This window comes from Mesoplodon mirus (genome assembly GCF_964341445.2).
Source record: "Mesoplodon mirus genome assembly, chromosome: 13".
Taxonomy (NCBI): domain Eukaryota; kingdom Metazoa; phylum Chordata; class Mammalia; order Artiodactyla; family Ziphiidae; genus Mesoplodon; species Mesoplodon mirus.
The window spans coordinates 66,161,215-66,187,566 of NC_138989.1; the positions used below are offsets into that span (position 1 = coordinate 66,161,215).

The 26,352-nt window shown below is 47.0% G+C and overlaps 1 protein-coding gene across 1 annotated transcript in view; it reads right to left on the reverse strand.

Annotated features, from left to right (window-relative positions):
• Positions 1-26,352, reverse strand: part of MYO5B (myosin VB) — a 385,760-nt gene that overhangs the window by 145,170 nt on the left and 214,238 nt on the right. Inside the window, exons 5-9 of the mRNA XM_082641132.1 lie at positions 23,612-23,768; positions 14,682-14,825; positions 13,026-13,107; positions 7,275-7,382; positions 2,872-2,981 (exon numbers count right to left, since the gene is read on the reverse strand). Coding sequence (XP_082497258.1) covers positions 2,872-2,981; positions 7,275-7,382; positions 13,026-13,107; positions 14,682-14,825; positions 23,612-23,768 — 601 coding nt within the window. The remainder of the gene's footprint in view (positions 1-2,871; positions 2,982-7,274; positions 7,383-13,025; positions 13,108-14,681; positions 14,826-23,611; positions 23,769-26,352) is intronic.

Genomic DNA, 26,352 nt, shown 5'->3' on the forward strand with positions numbered 1-26,352 from the left:
CAAGAACGCTGGCTGGGCTTTGCCACGAACTGTCATTATGACCTTAGAGACAGAGTTTCCTCTCTCTGGGCCTTAGTCCTTCCAACCCTGTGAAGGGAGACGGATGCTCAGAAGGTCCACTCTGGCTCTGCCAACAATGATGATAACAGTCGAGAACTCAAGCCCTCGAGCCCTGTGCCAAGGTGGGTCATATCACCCCTGCCCGCAGATAAGGAAACAGGTAAGAAACTATCAGTAAGTGGTAGAACCAGGATTTGAACCCTGGCAGCCCTGACTCCAATTTCTCACTCTCAATTAGCTCTCGACACAGCCTTTAACTGGAGAACAATATGAGACCAGCCTAGACCACGCACCTGTGCTCAAAAACCTCTGACTTCCTGTCGTCTCTGAGAGGAAGGGCCTGGTGTCCAAGCCTCCACATGTCAGGCATCCTCCCCTCCCTCCATCACCACTTGTGCCCTCCGTACCCCGCCTTCCCCAAGTGTGCCCTGACAGCCCTCCTTCACACAGTCTTTACACACACACTCAGTGGGTGCCAGTGTGTGTCAGGGCTAGAAGAGCGAGCACAGGACACACTGTCCTGGAGTTTAGTGGGGGAAACGGGTGTCGATCAAATACCACCAGTAAACGTTCACTCTCCTTCTCACCCGAAGGTCCCTGCAGAGGCTGGTGCGGAAGATCAACTCTAAGATCAGAGAGACACTCCCCTGATAAGCCCAAGTCCTGGCTCTCCAAAGAGGCCCTGGCTTCACTCAACCCACAGCCACAGGTGCCCAGGAACTCACTGGCCCTGGTCCTCGGGCCTCACCGTCAGCCCCGCCCCGTGCTCATCTATTTGCTCACTTGCGTCACCCCTGAGCCTAGGGAGCCTCCATCGTCCATCCATCTGCTTACTGGGCATCTGCCAAGTCCTGGGCACTGTGCTGGGTGCTGGTGATACAACAGCAAGCAAACAGTCCCCGTTCTCATAGACTTTGGAGTCTCATGAGGGAGAGAGACACACAGCAAATCATCACATAATAAATGTAATATTACAACCACACTGAGAGATATGGAGGAGAGGCATGAACGCTGTAAGAACCCACAATGGGGGATGTGACCAGGATGTGACCTTGAGAAGGAGGAGACTGGGGGAGGGGAGGGTGGAGGCCAAGGGAAATCTGTCAGCTTTCCTGCATTTGGCCAGCCTAAATCAGGAGTTCTTCAATGCCAACGTTCCTTATCTCACCTGTCCCCGACATTAGGCAGAGTACGGTTGCCCTAAGGAACCGGGGGACATTTATGGGGACGTGCTGGGAGGGGAGGCACAGACCCTCTGTGCCTTTCTCAAGAGGGACAATGCTTCACTGGCCCTAAAGAGTGTCTGGCCTGCACTAGAGGCCCATCTGCCACCCCACCAAGGCACCAGGTTCTCCTCTGCCCACCTCAATCTGTCTCACAGCATCACCATGACCAACCACACTGCCCCGCCACACACGCGCACACACACCCACACACAGGCACATACATGCAGACAGGCACATGCACACACGCCGATGTCCCGGGGCACCGAGCACTGCCCAGCTCCAGCATTCCCTGCTTTCACACTGGGCCCAGCGGGTGATCCTCTCATGAGGCTGCAGATGCCGTGCCGAGGATGGGGCCAGGGGCTCCAAACCCAAGGCTATTTCTCTCGTAGGTGTAATGGGGGTGATGAACTCGGCCAAACGCCAGCTACCATTCAGGACTTCCTCTCCCTCAAGGCAGGGCCAGGTTTAACTGGGTTAACAAATGTCTGCACAATTGAAAAAGGATCAGCTTGTGCGTGGCCTGGACACATGCCCACATTCATATTCTGTAGTACTGTCTTCTGTATTTCTGCAGTTATTTAAATTCTAAGACCTTGGTAGCAAGAATCATACTTCGTACCTCCCAGGACTTGGCCATAAATGGACACAAAAGAGGCATAAAAGAAAGAAACAATTGCAGATTCCTTACTCAAGGTCAGAATATCAGTTTTTTAGCCCAGCCCGACACCATCACATACCAGAGAGCATGCAACATGCTGTCTATACTACTTGTAACTGGCAGTGTTCCCCCACCCACCCACTTAGACATTTTTTATCTACCACGTATAAGGTACTACACTGGGCACCAAGAAAGTAAGTCATTAAGAGCATTTATGGAGCACTTCATAGTTTGCAATACTGTCATAGAGATGTCTCAGTATTCTCCTTTGTACTGTCAAAATCTTGACAACTGTGGTTACCTGTCCTGTCCACCCAATTAGATTGTAAGCTCCTTGGAGACAGTGTCCAACACTCCTCCATATCCCTGCCAGCACAGACTGAAAGTACTCATGAGCTGATAACAGTGTAGAATTCCAGGGACCTCAGGTACTTGGGAAATCAAACCATCAAAAAGAATTTATCGGGCTTCCCTGGTGGCTCAGTGGTTGAGAGTCCGCCTGCCGATGCAGGGGACATGGGTTCGTGCCCCGGTCCGGGAGGATCCCACATGCCTCGGAGCGGCTGGGCCCGTGAGCCATGGCCGCTGCACCTGTGCGTCTGGAGCCTGTGCTCCGCAACGGGAGAGGCCAAAACAGTGAGAGGCCCGCGTACCGCAAAAAAAAAAAAAATATATATATATAATAATAATAATTTATTGAGTAACCACTAAATTCCCTGCTCTCAGTGACAGAAACTTGACAGCAGCTGATTTGAAAAGGATTTGTTGTTTTAAATAATTATCAGCAAGGGACCAGAAACCATTACTCTTAAGAATAAATAACCTATGAATGTCCTCTAAGAGTAAAGGCATTTCAGTTGTATAAAACTGTATGAACAGAGTAAATTGTGTACTTGTTATCTCTAGTGCTGGTGGGCAACTTACTGATATACTACAGGATTCACCATCGCGCTCGGCCTGAATCTCCACATTTCCAAGGTGTAGGATGGAAGCAATTATCTTAAAAATGTTTATCTGATGGGACTCTCTCACTCCTGGGGAAAAAAAAAAGAATGAATGACACTCAATATCCACGGTAGGATAGAAAGGATGTTTTACCCTCTTTTTAAGGACTTAAGAAAAAATGTTTCATTTTCCTTTCTGGGCCAGTGACTCCTAAAATGATCCAGGCTCCTCACCAAGTAATTACCACTCACAGTAACAGCTCAGAGGGCAAAGGGGCTCCTTGGACTAAAAGAAAAATATCTTCACGGTGATTGTCCTGATCAAACCAGATGGGTCACGCTACCATTTTCACTTCTCCAAGAGCAAAGGAGAGGCAGCAATCAAGCAGACCAATTTTGGACTTCACTTCAACCAACATTTTATGGATGTTTTTATGAGTTTAATAAGAATGGTCATTTATCTGCAGTCATTTTTCTCCCAACATAATATCCTGCAAACACCTGTGACACACATCTGAAGTGCCAATGGAGAAAGAAGAGGAGAAATTTCTCCTGGGGGTGCTGTTATGGGGCTGGACGGCCAGCTGGCCCTTGGCTGGTCCCCTGAGGGCTGCTGTTTACCACACTACATGCTCCATCAGTTAAAGACACACACACCTACTCTGGAGCCACTGACAGCAGATATCTACTGTCGATTTTGTTATTTATGCATGTAAGTTATCAAAGACATGGATACTCTCTTAAAATTTATATTTAGCTTTAAGGCATTATCATTTCTTTTTGAATTACCAAATACTTCAGACTTAAAAAAAGGCTACAGACTAATATAATGAACACCAGTTGACCTACCATTCAGTTTAAGAGATAATACAGCTGTTCTCCAAATTCTTCCCCAGCTGCAGTTACTTATTTTTAAGGCAATATTTTACTCAGGCTTAAAAAAAAAAAAAAAGTCAGTGACACCTATATAAATGGGAGTAAAGATGTGCCATGTTAGGATTAAAAACTTTACTCAGATAATCAACAAAGTGGACAATCCAAGCATGAACTAGACAAATTAACTCTACACTTTGATAGTGTTAAATGACCACTACTGTGTCAACTTCATAGGGTCAGGGATTTACTTTTTATTACACAACATCTTCAAAATACACAAACTTAAAAAAAATCACAGCGAATCCCTGTTCTTGCTTCATCATTATATCCCCAGTGCCTGGCACACAGTAGGTGCTCAGAAACATGAGTGACAGAATGACTGTACTGATACTTGTTACGCAGATGGAAGTCCTTGCAAATGTCTATAGAAATGCATGCGTTGTTCAAACATCTGGCTTTACTTAAACTAATAATCCAAAAAACAGCCAGAGGGTGAACAATTTAGGCACATGTCCTGAGTGTAACTGAGTAAGAGTGGCAAAAGATTTAAGACCAGTTAAAGCCAGAGGCTGAAACCCAGGACAAGACAGGAGGCTGGACGGTTATGCACCTGTACAGGGAGTAAAGCACTGTAGAGTGCTCTCAAGTAAGTCCCACAGAAGAACTAGTCAGGAAGTGGGTGCTGGGCTCATCACAGGATGAGAGGGATATATCACTTTCCTCTCTCCTTCTCTTATTCTTAGGAACCAATGCTTTGTCAATTTCCAAAGACCTAACCACCCTGTCATAGTAGGAATTTAAGTAGTAGATATTGGATGACTGACTATTGAATCCTAATGATAGTTAAGATTCCTATGCTATACTGACCAGAAAGTCCCTTTTTAATACAGGATTCTCCGAATAAGCAGTACCTCTTTACAGGAAGAAACAAAACAAAACAAATAAAAAAAAATCAAACACTAAATCTGAAAGGCTCATAGCCCACAGCCTGTTTTTGTAAATAAATTTTATTAGAACAGTCATGTCTTTCCTTTTACATTTTGTCTACGGTTACTTTCGCACTACAGTGGCAAAGTTAAGTAGTTGCTACAGAAATCGTATGGCCAAGAGTGCCCAAAACATTTACTATCATGTCCTTTAAGAAAAAGTTTGCCAACCTCTGGAATTTAAAAAATGGACATGTTTATTAAAGAGTAGGGAAGAATGGCTTATTAAATAATTAATTTTAAAAATTCCATTTGCTTTGAGAATTAAAGTACCTAGTCTCCTTAGGGCCTTGGAGGGAACAACCATCTCCTTGGATCAGCTTATGCCCACTGCTCACACCAGCACTCCAGGGGCCTTCTCCTTTCTTAGCCGACTGCTATCCTCCTCAACATCAAGTCTCCTCTATACCTGCTGCCCAGCGCTGGAGAATAAAACAGCTCTGTGGTGCTGGGGAACTCAGGGATACCTGTACCCAGTTTATCATCTCTCAGCTTCAAATCTGCCCTTCTTTGCCCTGCTGCGTCACACAGGTGCTAGACCCTGTAAACATTTCCCCTTGGCCTGCTGGTGGCATGTCACACTTGGTCAAGAGAGGGCACTGCAAGGACTTTACAAGGCAAGAGCAGCAAGAAGCCGTTTCTATTCCTGGTTCTGGTCCTCCACAGTCACCAGTATTCATCTTAGGAGCCCAGCCACCTGCCAGGTGAGTTCCAGCTGTGTCTTCAGGCCATGCTCCCCCATTAGCAGCTGCTTCTGAGAAGTTCTGGCTCCACCACACCTCAGGGCACTACAGGCTGCTTACACAGACCAGGGATGGCCCACACCCTCTGGCAGGTTCCTTTACCACCAGAGGGCTTCCTGATCTTGGGGCAGCCACATCCTCCTAGAAGTGTTCAAAATCTCAGCCTGGCATGGGGGGCTCTCCTAGTCAACAGCTCCTGTACTGGCTGCTCCTCCTCACCCTCGAGAGAGTTCTTTTTTTTTTTTTTTTTTTTTTTTTTTGCGGTCCGCGGGCCTCTCACTGTTGTGGCCTCTCCCATTGCAGAGCACAGGCTCCGGACGCGCAGGGTCAGCGGCCATGGCTCACGGGCCCAGGCGCTCTGCGGCATGTGGGATCTTCCCAGACCAGGGCATGAACTCGCGTCCCCTGCATCGGCAGGCGGACTCTCAACCACTGCGCCACCAGGGAAGCCCTCGAGACAGTTCTTTTACACCCACTATTTCTAGACCCCTAAAATCCTCTTATTTATAGTTAATTATCTACTACTGCTCTTGTTAACGATTATAGTAATTTTTCTCTTTTGGAATAACCAGTGTGGTTTCTGTCTCATGGGTACAAAAGGCAAACCACATCTATCCACCAGTTATCCAGAGAAGTGAACAGCACTCAGATTTTAGCATATGAAGTCCTGACTTTCTCCCCATATGGAGATCAGGGTGTGTCCTGTTTGGCCATGCTTTATTTGGACATTGGATGAAACCTCCCTGATTCCCAAAGAACCTAAGAAATGCTGCTCTGGGTTGGTCACATGACTCAGAAGCCAAATGTCTATCAGGGAAGGGCTGGGAAAAGTACCAGGTCCTCCTGAGCCACTTTGTGGATTTCAGGCTAACTTCCCAAGCTTCCCCTTTTCTGGCTGAAGGTCCCAGGAATTTACCACTTCAATTTGCCAGTTAAGCACAGACTGCCTTCCACTTTACCACTTGGGGGCTCTTTTCCCCCAAAACTGGCCGGGGAAAGGGGCAGTTTTCTCCAGCTCTACTGTCTTATATGACCCAGAAGGACAGAGAGGTCTTGATTTATGGATTCCACTGCTAAGTTCTACATGGAAACAGCAACAGAAATAACACTGCACGTATGGCAGAGCTGCTAGACCTTTGCAGTCTGTTTCCCACTTGGAGACCCTGACTGTAGGACATGGGTGGTTTCGGTCCCTAAGGCATGTTCCTTCTGCTGGAACACACTGCCTCAAACCCTCAACACAAAAAGACACTGGCTCTTCTTGGCTTTCATCCACTGGTGTCAATGCCCTGAGGGAGTGAAAAGGAGTACTTAGCAATGCCTTAGAGATCAACTCTCAGATCCTATTGTTAAGAAAGGGCACCAGGGCTTCCCTGGTGGCGCAGTGGTTGAGAGTCCGCCTGCTGATGCAGGGGACACAGGTTCGTGCCCCGGTCCGGAAAGATCCCACATGCCGCGGAGCAACTGGGCCCGTGAGCCATGGCCGCTGAGCCTGCGCGTCCGGAGCCTGTGCTCCGCAACGGGAGAGGCCACAACAGTAAGAGGCCCACGTACCGCAAAAAAAAAAAAAAAAAAAAAAAGAAAGGGCACCAAAGTTCCATGCCATAAGCTTTGGAGCCCAAGGGTTGGGATGGGATAAGAGTATGAAGATATTCACCAAGAGCAAGAGGGCTTCCGCACCAGCTCACGAAGGTTGGCAAGCAAAGCGGGACATTGCCACGCTTTTTCTCCACGTGATCAACCCTCTGGGCCTTTCTCCCCGTCCCCAGGTTCCGTACCAAGGAGTGTGAAGGCTTGTCGCGTCTTCTCAAAGTCCTCAGCATCATCTACACCCTCGATGGACGTGTCTCCTCCCTGTGACGCATAGAAGAAGTCCTCGGCACAGGCTGTGGTGGGAAAGGAGGTGAGGCATCAGGCACGGGAGGGCCGCTTCCTCCCCAGGTTCACCACAGACCATATGCCCCACGAGGATGCCCGCTCCCTGAGCAAGCTGACCCGGGCCAGAGTTTATTCCCAGCTGGATGTGGAACTCTTTCAAATATCATCTTTACTGACAAAGGCAAGTGGGAGAGAAACTGAGTAACAAAAGACAGAAAAGTACAACACAGTGACAGAACCCGTTGCTGCATTTGTGTTAAAACTGATACGTGAAAAACAAGGGAACATAAAAGTCATGGCAAGTTCAAGTCACAGTAGCATTCACCACAGACTTGTTTCTTAAAAGGCTCTGATAGACACAGGAAAACGTACACCCACCCGAGAACCAGACGTCCATGACCATCAATAATCTTAGTCTGACAACCTCGTTTGACACATGAGGGGCAACGATGTGCCCAGAGTGACACCATTTGTTTGTTTTAAATGTTGGGGCACCTGGAGCTATTTAAGCACGTGTACAAATGCAGGCTGAGACTCTCATGCCCGGGCTTACTTCCTCTTCAGTCAGGCCTCTGCTAACAGCCTGGGGATGACTAGTGAGGAGGGGCCCAGGTTCCGTCATAGAATTCAGAGCCACCCTCAGCAGAGGGCAAAAGGGCAACGAGCCCTGGGGAGTATCTGAACTACAGGGCTTGAGAGCCAGCGTTTAAGGCAACAATTGCACCTCATCAAAATCACCCTCGAAAATCACTTCAACTTTCCACAAACTATAATGCCTCTGTGTGGTACAATTCTGTCCAATGCTTGGTATTTCTAAGTGTATAATGTTTGATTTTGATAAGATGCCAAAACTGGACACTGGCTGTTCTCCCTCCTCCCCTGAAAACACCAGTTGAATGATTTTCTCTTGACCTGGGCACATACGGTTGAAGGCACATACGGCTGAAGTCACATCAGCTACACATGCTTAGATGCAGCTTCATTGCAACCCCCAGCCCTCCTTCAACACTTTGTCCTCCCGATCTGATCTCTGAAGAATTTCTGGAGTCTCTTTCTTTCCTCCAGCCCGACTGCCACTATCCAGGGTCTGACCTGTCCAGCATCTGTTGTCTGGGGACTGTTGCCAAAGACTCTAAGCCCTTCTCCCTGCTTCTGCTCCTGTCCTTTCTAAATCTTCCTTTAAACTTCTGGTAACTCTGATCACACCACTCCCTACTTAAGGCCCTTTGGAGACACCCTCCTGTTCCACTGCCCTCAAGGCAAAGGTCAGACACCCTAGAAGGGCCTCCCGGACCTTTTGTGAAGTGGCCTCCTCCGACCACTCCAGACTCACGCTTAGTCCTTCCATCCCCACCTCTGTGTCCCAGATACACCGGCTTCCTTACTGTCATTCCTCAGCTCTACCCCTGTTCATGCCGTCAATGGCCCTGCAGACGTCTCCTTCCTGGTCTCTTCCACTTCCCACCTTGATCCTACGCTCCAAGCCACACAGCACTGTTCCGCCAATTCCTCCCACTGGTCAAGTCCACGATACCAGGCCCAGCTAGGAAGGGGCAGGACTCAGCTCCAAACCCCAGTCTCACACATAAGCAACAGGCAACACTGCACATGGGAATGCACAGCAGAACATGGGTCATGTTGTAGGAGGGAAGGCTTCCTGGAGGAGTCACTTCAACCCACTCTGATGACTGCAGGCAGCTGAAATGGGAGACCTTAAAGGACTTTGGCCCTGAGCTCACTCCCAGCCCCAGCAGAAAAGAATTTTGATGAAGCAAGTCACGTTAGGTCTTTGTGGAAAATGGCATATTTGGATCTTTCATATCTAATCACCCTGGAAGCTCTGGCACAGAGTAAGGTAACAGCTGCAAGGGTTTAGTAAAAGCATCAATTCTTTTTTTCCCTTTACACTCACCTTTCAAAACACCTCATTTGATGATATTTTACTGCGTCCACATGAAGACGGCTGAATACAGTCGTCCCTCTGTATGCACAGGGAGTTGGGTCTAGGACCCCCCTCAACAGATACCAAAATTCACGGATGCTCAAGTCTCTTATATAAAATGGTATAGTACAGTCAGCCCTCCACAACCATGGATCGAATTTCAGTTGGTTGAATCCACAGATGCAGAACCCGCAGATATGAAGGGCCAAGTGTATATTTACTCCCATTTTTCAGACAGGCAAACTGGGCACCATAGGGCTTTAAGGGGTTTCCCAGGCTCACCCAGGGTTTGGCCAGGCCTGTGAGCCCATTCCTTGATCACCCAATTAAGGAGATGGTTATCTATGACATCCCATGACTTAGCCATAAATACAACCTACATCATAATCAAAAGTATCAGTTGATACATTAGAGTCACCTGAGACTCCAAAAAGAACACTAAGCTTTCATATTGGAGGGAAGGAGGCATTTTCAGCATCTATCAAAGACCTTTCATTGTCAAAGGCCAGGGCCCCAGTGCCTGATGTTCTGAGTGAAACAGACCTCCCCACCCTTCCCTGCTTTGAGTTCCCAAACTCACAGGCCAGCAGAGTAACTTCTTCCTGCTCAGGTTCATCACTGCAGGGGCCAACCCAGCCAATCACAGCATTCTCTACTGAATGATTTGAATCCAATCAAAATAATCATCTCCTTCCATCTGCTTTAAGGCTACAATCACCTCTGTTAACGACACTCCCAGACCCTCTTAATAAGACAGACGTCCCAACAGGATGCGGTCACTCTTCCCCTATTTGCTTTGCCTGCCTGGATCTCAGCTCTCCTTTTAGGCCCATGAAGCCAATCATCCCATCCCAGAGATGGGTCTCTTGTCCTCCAGTTTGGGTCTCTCTCTTTACTGAGAATTCCCAAGGAGATATACATCACAAAATCCCCTAGTAACTGGCTCACTGGATCAGACTAGTGTACAGAAGGGTCGTGAAGCCAGTGATTAGAGCAATGGACCATCAAGGCCACGGCCCAGGGTTTGCACTTCACCTGGGGAGGCTGTACTCTGACTTGTGCAAGGCAAGAGAGGGTGTTTATAAAACTGTATCTATGCAGCTACGGAAATGAAAAAGAAGAAAGGATTTATTCCTCATTATGTGAAGGCTGCATTTAAGGGAATGTGGTCCATTATATCTCTTTTTACCATCATTTATTCACACTGTAACACATTATTCCCTGCATTATTTTTTAAAAATCTCATCCTGAGGTCATTTTAATGCAACAGACCACCAACCACAGGGCAGAGAAAAGTGGGGCTGTATGCACATCTGTCCACTTCATTCTCAAGACAAGTGCACAAAATTCCGCCAAGGGGTCTTACAGAGATTTCTGTGCATTTGAACAGCACAGTTTAGGTGAAGAAAAGAGGGAAGGAGGGGAGGCAGGTCTGAATATTCACTAGAAGTCGCTGGCTAGTCCTTCATTTATTTGATGTTTCCATCCATTCAACCAGGGTTATCTGTGGAACTATAAACATCAAGCTTCAGGACTCACAGCCCATCCACCCACAAGGCAGAAGACAGCCTCATGCCTGAGCACGAGAGCTTATCAAAGGCTCTTCACTTCACTCCAAGATGCTCTCAGAGGGCACACGCAGGTAAGAATGCAAGAAATGGATCCAATCGGGTAGTTTTCAACTGCTCCAGCCAGGGGCCCAAGGAGCCTGCACCTTGCTGAAACACGGAGTAAGGAAAAGTCATTTTCCTCCTCAATGCACTCCTGTAAGTGGGGGTGGGGTGGGGAGGAGGATTTCTTTCCTATTACCTGAAAGTTACGTTTGGGATAAAACAGTCCAAATACAGCCGGATGGATCTTACCAGCATTCATTCATTTTCTATAAAACTGACCCTAAGAAAAAAGTTTTCAACTCCCGCAGGTTGGCCCTGAGAAGTCCAGCTGGGCCTGTGGAAGGAGCGGGGAGGATGGCAGTGGCCCTTAACGTGGCCTGCCTTCCTGATCCCTTGTGACTGTAAGCCAGCATGAGAGCCCCAAGCTGCCAGCTCAGGGCAGTGCCCACCAAACAAGGCTTGTACATTCACTCCTTGTCCGAGGAGTTTACGACTTCACTGGGGAGAATCAGACCTGCAAGCACGGAACAGCTAGAGTACAGCAGCACAAAACCAGCCTAATGTGTATCATCCAAGGCTTCCTCCTTTGGGACCCCATTTAACATGACTTTCCCTGAGCAGCTTCTGACCCACCTCAACTGCGCTTCGCCTTAGCATAGCCTTCTCACTCCGTATTGTAATTGTAAGCGAAGCAAGGGCAGGACGCACAACGTTTGCTTCAACACTACATCCCCGGGGACTAATTTGCCTGCATGGGGTTTAATGAATGAACGGAGGAGCCAGTGCTAAACTGCATGGCACAGGCACTGAGTGCTACCAGAATCCATATGCAAGTCAAGCAGAGAGTGAGGAGGGCAGACCAAGGTTTGAACTACTTGATGTATTTTTACCTTCTGGGAGCATAGGCTGGAGTGGTCAGAGGCAGATCTGGTGATGGGTCCTTAAAATGGTGAGGATTTCGCTCTGGGACAGTAAAGCCTCAGCAGTCTACTTCTCTTACAGTTGCACAACAGCCAACTAACCTCTGTCTAGACACACAGTTGCACAAAAGCCAATTAACCTCTGTCTAGACACCCAGCTCTGGACACCATCTGCTAGTACTGGACCTACCCACAGCTCCCAAAATACAGATGACAGGCCAGGGACAGGGAAGCTGCATGGCCCCGAGGTGTGCCCTCACCACACGCATCCACCAGCAGGTGGCCTGGAGGACTCAGTGACAGGACTCAGTCACTATTCCAAGATCGGGCCGCGCACACAGAACGGGGAAGGCTCCAGGCCCGAGGAGCAGGGCTACAACGCTACGGGGTCAAGAACTAAAGCCTGCTCACCCTTCTGGCTCTGTCCTGGCTCTCAACGCCACTAGCTCCAAGTCAACATTCTCCAGGCACCTTAGCAGACAACAATAACAGAAACGGAGGGTGACTGGGACCCACTGAAAGGCTGTCTTCCTACCTGATGGCAGCAAAACGCTGATGCAGGCCCCTGGCACCCCACTCTGGCTGCTCCGCTCTGGCCTCCGGGCTGCAGGGTGGATGTGGGCAAGCGCCTGCTTGCAAGGAATCGGAGCACTGCTGCCCAGCTGAGACTCAGCGGTCCAGTTAAACTCTTTAAGTTCCTCTCTCACCTTCTGTGGGGCCTCCCGGGATTCATCAACATGCCCCTTGAGCCAACCCCATCTTACCCCTGCTGTATCCTCACCCCCTTCCTTCTTTTTCTTTGTCTCAATCCTTAACTATGACTTAAAACACGTCGGCCACAATTAAGTGATGCGCATTAGCTAAATCTCCAGATCCTCGTGGTTGAGACACATTTCTCAGGGCGTCTAGAGTGAAAACGTATTTTTCAAAATAATAATGCACGTCAATTCACTTGTGCTCTGCAAAACACTGTTCCAGCCCCAGCCTCTTATCCTCTCATTTCCCGTGGGCGTGAAACTCACAGAGGGGTGGGACTGTACCCACAGGTAAGGCAGGGCTAAGAACCCGCGACAGAGGGCGCTGCGCCGCGCACACCTTCTCCCTCAGAGCCCCCAGGTGCACACCTGCGGCAGCAGCAGCCCAGCCCCAGGACGGGCACGCAGCCCGTTTACGTACTTAGTGCGAGCTCTTTAAATTCCGGAAGACTGGCAGCCGCGCAGAGCTGGTAAAAGATGTGGTAATTCCTCTCATCATCTGCCTGGAGGAGGAAAACAGTGAAGCAGTGTTAGGGGCAGGGACCCCCAAGATTGTCCCCTCGCCCATTCTAATTCCAGGGTGAACAGAGGTCAAGGCTTTTCCTTCACGCCCCTGCCGCCTTCAATTCCCACCTCCAGGTTTTCATTCACCGTTACGGGGCCTTCTGCCAACCAGAGGACTTTTACCTCCTGATTTATGCAGAACACAGGGGTTTTCTTTTTCCTCCTCTATAGAACATCACTGCTACCCCACAAGTGACGGCTCAGTGGATCAGCACTTGTTCAGATAACCGAGCTGCCTGGCTCATGGTGGGCTGACGGTCATTTCCCTGCTGCAGGCTCCCTTTCTCCTCTGGGAGGCTTGGAACTAAGTAAAAGCTATGCCCTTGCCCATCATGTCGGGCTGGGGCGGTCAGGAAAGGTCCACGACTGAGACAGGACTTCCAGGGGACAATGGGGCCAGACCTGCCTTAAACTGGCAGAGTGGCGGTGGTGGTGGTGGATGGGACGGGGGCTTCAGGAGGCCTGAGCAAGGGCAGCAAGGAAGAGGAAAGCCCACAGGGAGTCTGGCCAGAGCTGCGGCCAGCACAGCAGGCTGCTTGCTCTGATGCAGTGAAATGAAGGATGTGGGGTAGTCCAACCAAAGCTGGAGGTGGAGAGAACCACTCTCGGGGTTGTGAACTGCAATGACCACCACCGAAGGCCAGGGTGGAGGAGGAAGAGGGTCACCAAGAGGCCAAAGAGTAGTTGGGAAGGAGGGAACAAAAGGCGAGCAAAGAGGAACTGAGTCCCATGAGAAGCGAGAACTCCATTTATTTGAAAAGGAAATGATGTAAGTGGTCAAGTAGGTTTTTTGTTTTTTTAATATAACTTACCAAATAAGATTCCTGGTGAAAGTTGAAATCCACAGACCCTATATGACATTCCCCTGATCACAAGGCTCCGAAGTCCACAAAGAACACAACAGTCTTATTCTTCACAGTATCTCTGGTGACTAGCACAGGGCTAGCACATAACAAACAATATATGTTTGTTGACTGAATCTAAAAGCAATGCCCTGGGACTTCCCTGGTGATCCAGTGGTTAAGAATCCACCTTCTAATGCAGGGGATGTGGGTTCACTCCCTAGTCAGGGAACTAAGATCCCACATGCCTCGGGGCAACTAAGCCCACACACCTCAACTACTGAGCCCGCACGCCACAACTAGAGAAGCCCACGTGCTGCGACAAAGACCCAGCACAGCCAATAAATAAATAAATAGATAGACAGATAGATAGATAGATAGATAAATATTGTGCTTGCATGGTACATGCATGGTATTTATTTACTTAAAAATACATAAATAAATAAAATAAAAACAATGCTCACTGAAACATATCAATACTGAGTAAAAATTTTTCAGGTCTGATGCCTATAAATGAATACTTATTAATGGGAAAAAAAAGAAAACCAAAAGAACAAGCCCATCCAAATCCAGGTTCAAACAATGAGATGTTCTTTGGGCACAGGGAGCAGAACATGGAGCGAGTAAAACTCCGTGGGAAAAATACAAGAAGGTCCAGTCACAGGGCTCACCTGAAAGACCACTCGGGACTTCTCCAAAAGGTAGGTCCTCATGTTGGCCCCAATGATGCGGTACCTCTTGTCAAAGCCAATCTGAATGTACTTTCCGAAACGGCTACTGTTGTCATTGCGAGTGGTTTTAGCATTCCCAATGGCCTGTGCAGAACAAACAAACAAAAAGTGTGCACAACATGGCAGGTTTTCTTAAATTTCAGGACTGTATGCTCACGGCGGCACCTCTATTCCCTCCCTCTTCCTTCCTTCTAGAACCTCTCTACTATTAGGATGACAATGGGTCGAGCTAAAAGAAAACAAAACAACTTCATTTTCCTGCTTCCCTTACTCCTAACGATGGCCACTGAGAGTGATGAGTTGACTGATGGTCTCTCTAAAGGGGACTAAGCAGCTGGAAGGTGCACCCCATTGACCTTCCTCTCCTTCCCTTTCCTACCTGGAATGTGCATGTGATGGCTACAGCTGCAGCAGTCACCTTGGGACCACGAGGGAAAGGTCTAGAGAATCACAGAAACCACTGCTCTGACATCCTTGAGTCACTAAATCCATGCCAGCACCCAAGAGCTCTAGACTTTCTGTGAGAAAAATGAATCTTCTGGGGCTTAATCCACTTTGATCAGGTCTCCACTGATCAAATGTCAAATATCATTCCCAACTGTTAAATGGTACTTCCTAGAAAGAGAACAAATGTCAAACGCCCCCCTCCCCCCAACACACACATCATCACTAGGGCATATCAGGAAGCCATCAACCTCTTGGTACTATTTCTTACACAGCAGCAGAGACACAGTTCAAAACACGAGACAATAATTTAAAAGACAAGTGGCTAAATGACTGGTCTCACTGTGTGATTATTCACTTTCTATAAAACATCACATTGCTGATGGGTTGGTAATGAACATACTAATACTTAAACCCCTTTCACATGTTTACTTTTTATTTTTATTTTTTATTTTTTCTTTTTGCGGTACGTGGGCCTCTCACTGTTGTGGCCTCTCCCGTTGCGGAGCACAGGCTCCGGACGCGCAGGCTCAGCGGCCATGGCTCACGGGCCCAGCCGCTCTGCGGCATGTGGGATCCTCCCGGACCGGGGCACGAACCCGTGTCCCCTGCATCGGCAGGCGGACTCTCAACGACTGCGCCACCAGGGAAGCCCCACATGTTTACTTTTTAGGTGGTTACAACACTTGAAAAATATCCACTGTAACTTTTCAGTTGTCTAGGAAATTTGAGGCACAAAGAGGCTAAAAGAAGATCACGATTTCGGAGGCCCTGAGGGACCCAGCCCAGCCTGGCCTCTCGTCACTCTTGCCCTCTGTCTCCAGCCTCTTATGATCCTGAACTTGCTTTTCTTTCTCAAAAGACCTGTGTTCTCTCTGCCTCCTCCCCCATCCCCCAAGTTTCACAAACACGGTTCCCTCTGCTGGGAACACTCTCTGCCCATGCTCCCTCCACCTCTTCTTTCTGGTCTCAGCTCAAATGTGGCTTCTTCAGGAAGGCCTACCCTGGCCTCATAAGCGAGGGAGCTCCCTCGCCATGGGCTCCCCCAGGCCTCACTCTGCACGTCCCCTTGTTTCCCTAACCCCCATCTCCACGAGACACCACCCTGTCTCCGTGAGAGCGGGGTGTGCACCTGTGTTTCCCCGTAGGACCTCCCACACTCACCCCAGTGCCCAGCACACAGCAGGCATTCAAAACATCTGAGTGAATGGAAGCATAGATGAACTTGGGTTTTGGTTTTCTTTCCTGTGAAATAAGAATTTTAAGTCCTTGTCCTCGAAGGTCACTTGCCTCTTTAGGTCTCTAAAATCTCCTGTTAGGGTCATGAATATATATTTTTTTCTTTTAGGGTTTAAAGTGTATACAGCAACCTATACATCACATATACAGTGTGTACCTCTGTAGGAAAGTGGGGAAAGTGTAACCCCAGTACACTGAGTTGCTCTGAAGGGAACCATGGAGCATGGAACATGCCCCTAAGGTCAGGGCGAGGCTGGAGTCTGGCCAAGCTGAAAGAGGGGAGGGATAGGGAGGGTGGGAGGGAGGGAGACGCAAGAGGGAAGGGATATGGGAACAGATGTATATGTATAACTGATTCACTTTCTTATAAAGCAGAAACTAAAAAAATAAAATAAAATAAGAATAAAAATAAAGATGCTATGATGATCCATGTAAAAAAAAAAAAAAGAGATGACTAATCCTAGGAGTTTATGTCACCACTCATGCCCCTCAGCATCCACCAACCTCATCATCTCAGCAGAGGCTTCACTGCACCCACTTCCAAGAGAGCCTTGATCCTTCAAGGCACCATGTGACAAGGCACTGTCAGACTTCAGGGAGCCTATTCTGTTTGAAACGTGGCAAGGAGGGCTGTATTCCCTAAAATGCAGGTAAAAGGGATGGTTTCCCAGGCCTCCATCACAAGCTAGGTCCTGGGCTGGGATCCCTTTAGTTTCCCTGAATCCAGACAAGAATCCCAGGGGAGAGGCATTATCAACTTTCCTCATACTTATGGGAAAACTTAGGTTCAGAAAGGGTAAGCAGTGTGCCCAGGGTCACTTGGCTGGGAAGTGCCAACACCAAGATATAAATTCAGATATAACTGAGTCCAGAGTCTGTGTTCATTCCACTTGGTTTCGCAGTCCTTTTCCAACTCTCCAAACTACTCACCACCAGACAGGAGCTGCCACCCATGTGGGTCACTTCTTACATCTCAAACAGCCAGGTCATATCAAAGGGATAAAGACAAAGACATGAATCCTCACTTTTACCTTTTCATAAGAAAGGGGAGAAAAGCCTTTCAGAGGATGGCAGGGAACCAACTCATTACTCTGACAACCAGTAGATAAGGAATCAAACATCCATCCTAACTTCCTTGTGTAAACTCTATCAGCGTTAACTAGCTGGCAAGGAGAAGTTTCTCTTCCTAAACTTATTCCAGCTGATAAATGCAAGAGGAAAAATAGAATGAGAACGTCATCATTTTGTAACTCCTGATGAATTAATAGATCTAGGCATAAGCAATGGCTGCTGACATCACCAAAAGACACCTAAATATTCTGTGTGTCTTGACGGGAATACATACCACCACCAATAAAGGGTCCTTGGATTTTAAGAACAAACAAGCAAACAGACAAACCTAAATCTAATCAAGCCTCTAATTTTTACTACCCTTTCAAAGGATATACAGAGGCCAAAGGAACATGTTAACAACATCAGGAGGGTGCAATCAGCAAAGGCCAGTTTGTGTAAAATTCTAAAGGATTATCTAGTTTCCAACATAAAATCTCGATTCCAAAATTTCAAAAAATTCAAATTTTGTCATTTCTAAAATGGCAACAAGAACCTTTACCATATATGAGGTCACTCCTCGTGGTAGCTTAGGGAAAGCTTGCCAACAGTCTAAAGATCACTGCCGAAAGGTCTACCCTCCTGCCCTCACTAGGCTGCTTTGAGAAGTGATATAATGGATCTACAAGTACTTTGGAAGTATATAATGGTACCCACAAAGGGAAGGGGTTGTTTGTATTATTACTACCAAACCCATAAACTCCACTCTGGGCGTGAAGAACTTCCAACGTCTACACATGTGTGAAGGACCTGCACGCTGCTCTTTATCTTTTAAACCCTTGCTAGGTTTTTTTGTTGTTGTTGCTTATTGACTTAGAAAACATTTTGATGCATGAGGAAAACAAATCCAGTTGTTATAGATGATAAAAACCCAGGCTTTGATTCTGAGTCCACAGTCCAACAAAAGACACAGTTATGATACAAAGAGTTAAAATTTGGAAAATGAACAAATGATGTATGCAGGGAATGCATGGAAGAAACTCACATGACCAATAAACATAAGATACCCAACCTCAGTGGAAATCAGAGAAATGTAGACAAAAATGGCAGTCCAGAGTGGCAATAACTAAAGAACTTTGATACTATGAAATAATGATGAGGATGTGAGGAAAAAGGAACTCTCATACACTGCTGGTCCAAATGTAAACTGCAACAGCCATTCTTAAGAAGAATTTGGCATATCTAGTAAAATTGAACATATATGGACCTAATAATCCAGCAACTGTACTTCTAGATATTACCTAGAGAAACTCACACAAGTGTACAAGTGGGTGGGCAAAAGAATGTTTAATGAAGGCTGTATTTAACAATAAAAAATACAGTCTAAATGTCTACCAATAGGAGGAAGAGATAAATAAAATGTGGAATATTCATAAATGGGATGCTAAAAAGCTGTTAAACTAAACTAGAGCATGATGCATGGATAAATAAAAAAACAATCAGTGAAAAGCAAGTTGCAAAGTGGTTAACAGAATATGATACCATTTTTATGTGATATAAAAGAACTACCTTTTTTCTGGTTTATACATATACAAATATGTAGTAAAGTAAAAATGGACTAGAACAAATCATTTCAATATGATTGGGATTATACAGTACCGAGATGCATATCAACCAGTGTGGAAACAGAGAAGGGAGAAATTAGCCAATGCTGGCAGAACAGGAAACACTTTAAGAAGTGTAAGATGAAGTGGATCTTAAAGGGTGAGTAGAATTTTACCAGTGGGGAAGGAAAAGGAATTTTATTTATAAATATAGTGTAGACAAAGGGACAGGGGTATGTGAGAGCCCCAACAAGTGACGAATGGCTAGAGTGTGTTGAAACATGAGAGAAAACAAGAGGAGAAGGTAAGGTATGGTGGGGGCAGATTCTTGTATGAATAGGTTAATAGTTGTAGGCCTTCTTGCTTCTCCAGCTTAAAAAAAAAGTCAAACCCTGAAAATTACATAGTAACTGGTCTTAGTTTCTGTCAATTTTGCTCATTGTACCCCTAGCCCCCTTTCTTTCTCCCAGGTTGAGGGGAGTCTCTGGGGCTCCTAGAGTTGTATGCCTGTAGACTCCAGTCAGCCCAAGAAGCCATGTGACCCCTCTGGCCTGGGCCTGGGTTCTGGCCCTGCTCTATCAGTCTCTTGACTAGCAATATCTTTTTAATCAGTGCAGACTTGTGAACAAATCACTCCCAGGATGCTGACAAGCTCTTAAACAGAATGGGGTCAGAGAGCTCTGGCGCTGACAATAAAATCATCCCAATCTACCCCAGTCAATCCCAATCCATCCTCAAGTCACCTTTAATTCAAACAACTGCCACTTAGCGCAGCCCACTGGGAATTCCGCCTCCTCAGACGGCCCTCAACTCTCCGACTCCCTAGGAGGCATCTGCAGCTGCTGGCCTGCAGAAATAACGAGGTGATGACATGACCATAACTGATTGCTTTGTTGGGAGGTGCCAACCTTCCCCGGGACAGGACTGGAGTCATCAGTAATCAGCTGTGCCCTGATTAAAACATGACTTGCACTGGTTGTAACCCTCTGAGGAGCCACAAAGCTGACTGGGCTTCCTGACACAAGGGCCCAAGTAAGACTCTGAACTTGTAAAAAGTTGGGTTTTGGCAGAGCAGAAGCTGCTCTTTCTCTGCTTGGCAACACTCTAATTCCACCTAGAGTTCTTCCTGGCAATAATTCTTCCTTCTCATGTTCATGTCCAATATTTCTCTCAAATGTAACACTCAATAACAGCTCAAGGGATAGTCTCTATGATAACAAAACTCTGTATTTGACAGAATGAGCCCTCTGGACTTACCCACATAATTTCCAAAGTACTAATTTGCACACCTTTAGAAATTTAATGTTTTGAGCTCAAACCACTGTAGCATTTGTTTACATGACATCATGCAAGATTAGGCTGGTTCATGTACACACTCCTCCTTCTCTAGGGGTGTGCATGTTGCTCTCACATTTCTTCCATGCCTCCCCAGTAGTCCACCAGCCTACTCAAGCTATAACAGATACTGAAAACATTAGATCATTTCAGATCACGGTCATTTAAAAAACATTCCCAAAGCAGTGACCCAAACAGGTGCACGCCAATGTTTACAGCAGCATTATTCACACTGGCCAAAAGGTGGACACAACCCAACTATCAGCGCAAGAATGGATAAACAAAATGTGGTATATACAAGCAACAAAACATTATGCAGCCATTAAAAAAAACCGCAAAGTACTGATGCATGCTACAACACGGATGAACCTTGGAAACATTATGCCAAGTGAAATCAGCCTGACACAAGAGGACTGATGTCATATGCTTCCACTTGTATGAGAGACACCAAAGAGGCAGAAATTAGAATAGAGGTTACCAGAGGCTGAGTAGAGGGGAGAATAGGACGTTATTGCTGAATGGGTACAGAGTTTCTGTTTGGATGATTAAAAAACAATTCTGGAAATGGATGGTGGTGATGGTTGCACAACACTGTGAATGTACTTAATACCACTCAACTGCACACTTAAAATGGTTAAGGTGATAAATTTTATGTTATGTATGTTTTATTACAACAAAACAATAAAATTAAAAAAAAAACATCCCCCCTGTGTCTTGTACCTGCTTAATAATATGGTGACCTGTCTTCACTAAATCCCTATCTTGGCTAACACGAACCGTGTTCAGTCACCAGAGACCAAACAGGTTTCTTCCCTTCCCTGTTTTGTCCAGAATAAGTACGTACTTTACCTCCAAAAGAAGAGGCACTCTGTGTCTTTGCAATTTTACTACCTAAAAGATGAACTGGGCTTCCCTGGTGGCGCAGTGGTTGGGAGTCTGCCTGCCAATGCAGGGGACGCAGGTTCGTGCCCCGGTCCGGGAGGATCCCGCATGCCACGGAGCGGCTGGGCCCGTAAGCCATGGCCGCTGAGCCTGCGCGTCCGGAGCCTGTGCTCCACAGCAGGAGAGGCCACAACAGTGAGAGGCCGGCGTACAATCAATGAATGAATGAATGAATGAATGAATGAATGAATGAATGAATGAATGAATGAAGAGGCACTCTGTGTCTCTGCAGTTTTGCTACCTAAACGATGAACTGAATTTTGAAACTCAGAGGCAAAGGAAAAGCTGAAATCCTGGTCTCACTCCCACCTAAGATGAAACATGATGCTAATCGCAGAGTGCTGTCTTAGCTGCCTCCATTTAAGTGCAGTAGACGGCCCAAGGGGGGTGTGGACTCAGGTCCATGATCGTCTCCTGAATCCAGGCCATGGCCAGGCCGCCACCTTGGGGCTTAGAATAAGTGCTATGAGCAAAGAGGCTACCAACTAAATGTCTGACAAAAGGAAGTTAAATTATGGTAAAACCATCTATTAATGTATGTTTGTAGCCAATAAGTTTGTAAAAAGCTTAATGATATGGGGACAAGGCATATACTGTGATATTCAGTGAAAAAGCTGGAAGGAAATATACCAAAATATGGAAAAATTATTAGCAGGTTGTAGGATCATGGGGGATTATTCCCTTTTCTTCCATATTTTCCAGTGACTCCTTCCTATTTTTTTTAATATTTATTCAATAAATGGTTCTCAAACAGGTGTGGGACCCAGATCCGCAGCATCAGGATCACCTAGGAACTTGTGAGAAATGCAGATTCTCAGGCCCTTCTGAATGAGAAACTCTGGGGGTGGCGCCCAGCTATCTGCTTTAACAAGGCCTCCAGGCGATTCTGATGCACAGTCAAGTTTAAGAACAACTGTAATCTAATAGAAGTGTTTTTTTGTTTGTTTTTATCTGTTTGGTAAAAATGCCTTCAACTGTATGGACCATTTCCCAATTCATATAAGAACAGATACCAAAACTTGCTTTTGTCTAATTCTTAGTGAACACAGTGTGTCTGATTACTCAGCAGAGAGTAAAAGTTCTCTGGATAATGCAACTCTGTAGGCAGGAGAGTTTGCCTGGATAATCAACGAGCTCCTATGAACTGACACTCAGTTTACTCCTGCACTTGGTAAAGGAAGAAGGAGAGAGAGGGGACCTGGGAAGGTCCAGGCAGGTTCTTGTTCCCCCAGCTCCAAAATAATCTGAAGGACCAACCACACCGGTGCTTTGTGTCTTAATCGACGGGGCTCAAGGCTGTGCAGAGAAACCTGATGCTGTTTTGGCAGCTTTTGGCCTCAACCGAATTTCTTCTTACTAAAACAAAGGGGCTGTTCGGGTCTTGCAGAAGGGCCTACTCCTACCAGACTGCAGCCCAGACAATAATGAAGAGCCTCAGCTTCAAAGGCAGGAAATCAAAGCTGGCTCAGGGACGGTGCAGCCATTTCGCTCAACTCCATGAGAATGAAGCATTTATAAGGAACAGAAGAAAAAGAGAGATGGAGTTCTGACCCTATAACATGGTTTACTATAGCTAGACCTACGGTTTTGGAAATATCTCTGGCCCTGCACTTGCACTGGCCTCTCTGAGGCCACCCAGCCAGGAGGTCGGGGTGGTGAAGAGACAGGCAAGACCCGTCCATGCCAACAAAGGTAACATTTTCTGAGGATCTTCAACAGATTCTGTGTTGTCACATAGCTTTTGACTCTATCTCTCCCCAAAAGATAAAACGTCCAAATATTTTTTGGGAGAAAGGGGAATCTGTTATCTAGGCCTCCTCACCGCCATGAAGACTGCCCTCCTGATTCAGCGGACCTTCATAGCATCAAATGGTTTCGGCGGGACACTGATTTGCTGACACAGGATGGCAGCAGCGGGGAGGGACACAGCAGAGATGGCGGCAGATGGGGGAGGACTGTCACAACAGTATTCAGCAGAGTCAAGGAACAAGGAAAACATGAAGAGGTCACTATATCCAATACTGGGGACCTGGGCTACCAGGTCAGAATATTCCCAAATCTGTGGTTTTAGGGGTACCTTTGAAATTCTTCCCTCAGCAGTGGACAACGGGTTCTTGGGGAGAGGCATGAATGCTGACCATGTGAGTGGCTTCCAAGAACTCTGTGATCGGCCACGCGAGGCTGGACACTCAGCAGTCTTAGTGCCAGCAGAAGGGACTCCAGCCAAGAAGGCCAAGGACATTTGGATGGCTTTACCTCCATGATGGGACTGGATGCCAGGACCTTCTCTTCGATGTTGGTGTCACTGGCCGAGCCACTAACCGTGGCGAAATAGCGCATGGCGTACTTGGCCGACACGGTCTTGCCGGCTCCAGACTCCCCGCTGACTATGATGGACTGGTTCTTCTCATCTCTGCAAAGGAAAAAGCCTTGGTCAGTCGCTGGCCGTGGAAGGGCATGGTCACCTTCCAATGACACCGTCGCCTTCCAATGACACTGTTGACAAAGGCCCGAACCCAAGCAGGAGCATCCCTCCCTCGTTCAGGAGTAAATGTGAGGGGCAGGGTAAAAACAGCCCACCTTCCTTCATACGCTTGCTTGCACAAGATCTCAAAGAGGGAGAAAGAAGCTCGGAGAAGGGCTTACAAATCCTATTTTATGACCTGAGGGGATGAGGATGTAGCCGTCGGGTCACTCTCCCAAGTTCTCTCTGGAGGCAGTACCCCAGAGACCACTCCCTTACATAGACACCCCCTGAGAACTCACATAAATATACACTTTCAGTTACATAATCTCGCCTTTCTGTTACATGCCCATCTTGTGCCACTTTCTTCAAGAGCAAGGTTCTTTTCTTCTCCTCTTGTATTTGAGCCTAGCATGCCAGCAGACACAGTTCTGAACATTTTTGTTCCTGTAGATCTACCACAAAGGGCATGCTACTAACCACCAGGCTGATCTTGCCTCAAGTTTCCCAGAAATTGGATAAAACAGCTATCGATTGCAATAAGAGGGAGTTCAGTCAGACTAAATGGGAGGCAGAGAGCAGATACTCTACATCAGATTAAATGTATCTGTATCTCTTTGAGACAGATAGGAGACAGACAAGTAATGGAAAACAGCAGCCTATCTGGTCTCCAAGGAACATGGATGTTCAAGCAGGGAGTAAGAACAAACATCTGGGCCACGAGTTTGGGAAACGAATTGCTTGTAAGAGCTATACTCAGCCATCTACCTCCAGCCCACAAATCCACTGCCAGGAGGAGGGCAGGCACTTTGCTTTCAATCTGCAGTACATTTAACAGTGCCTGGCACAGAGAATACACCCGAGATAAAACATTATGTTGGAGGAGAAGCCAACTTAGGGATCAACCAGCCCTCTTCCTTTCCAGGTGAAGAAACCGAGGAGTGTGAAGTCAGGTTCAGAACACAGGTCTCCTGGCACCAGCTCAGTACTCCTAACACCAGCTCCTGTGGCTTCCTGGGCAGGGCTGGCTACAGAAAGAACGGCCTGCCCCACCTCGGTAATTATCAGCACAGGTAGACTGTACCTGATCGGCACAGGTGAATGGATGTTGGCCCTGCTTCTGGGCCAACAGCTGAGAAGCTGAAAAAAGTGGTGTGATGACACTGATGTCAACTAGAGGTGAACTAGAAAGACAGACAAAAACCGGTTTGCAAGGGGGGCCCCCGGGGGAGAGTCAGGTGTGGTAGCCGGGCTGAAGAAACCTTAACCTTCAGCTGCTTTTCAAGGTCAGTGAAGAGCTGAGCAGTCTCAGCTCACACACCCCATCACTAAGTGGGAAGGGACTTGAGTGAATACAGGTGGCAAGTAGATGCTATTGAGAAGATGAAGCTGAAAAAACTCATCTTTCAAATTGGCTATACAACCAATTACCTGAAAAGTTACATAGAATCTCACCTAGTATTTGGAGGATGGAACAAGAAGTGGCTTTCGGAGAGCCCTTGTAGTTCTAGGATACCACTGTCATGAGAGTGTGTTTCTCCTCTCCTTGGTTCTGTGAAAACTTCATACTGAAAGGTGGCCTCTCAAGAAACCTGTGGATGCTTACAGTTCCCATTCTCATTTGTTGTTTAAATTTTATATGACATCCACTGGACCCTGGGGACCAGGACAGGTATCACCCCTCCTCTTCTCAATACCATCATAATCAACTCCTTAGAGAACTGCTCAGAAGCACAACCATCCCAAGGGACTAAGTGTCTAACAAGCTGGGCTTTAGACCTATGAAAGAGAACCAAGTTTGATACCACCTTTAAAACTACCTGAACCTGCAACAAGGAGAACTAAATTGCAGGAGCCATACCCAAAAGTTTGGAGTTTTGCTCAGTCTGTATGTTTAACCTAAAAAGGATGAGCACAGGTTGTGTCTAAGACTTGGTCCTCCACAGAGAACCACATCGAATGGGGAGGTATATACTGTCCAAATAACTTAATAAAGATCCCTGGGAGCAATATGTGGATGCCAGGAGAGAATTAATCAGATTGGTGGGGGGCTGGGGGTCGTGAGCACTGCCAGGCACCCTGTGGCAACGCAGCACACAGAGGGAACTGAACTGCGAAGAGACCCAGGTAACATACTACATCTGGCACAAAAAAGGTGGCACAGACCAGTGACACCTGTCACTTTTCACCTGCTGTGTCAAGATGGCCATTGCCCTGTGCATCACTGGGAGATGACTGAAAAGTCACACACTGCTCAGGAAAGAGAATGACTCATACAAGAGGCAGAAAACTTTGAGGACCAAGCAGGCTACTCCACGTGTAAGTGGCCAGAAAGGCAAAAAGGCAGGGCCACTTCACGTGACAACAAAGTGTCAGGACCTCACAAAGAGAGGGAATCAAAGGCAGGGAAACAGAAAACTGGCAGGACATGGAAGCTAACTTTGGTGTTTTGATGAAAATGCATATACGTGGCCAAACTATTATCAGGGGTTATAAACATCCCCAAGTGTTTCAAATCTTTACACTTGAGCCT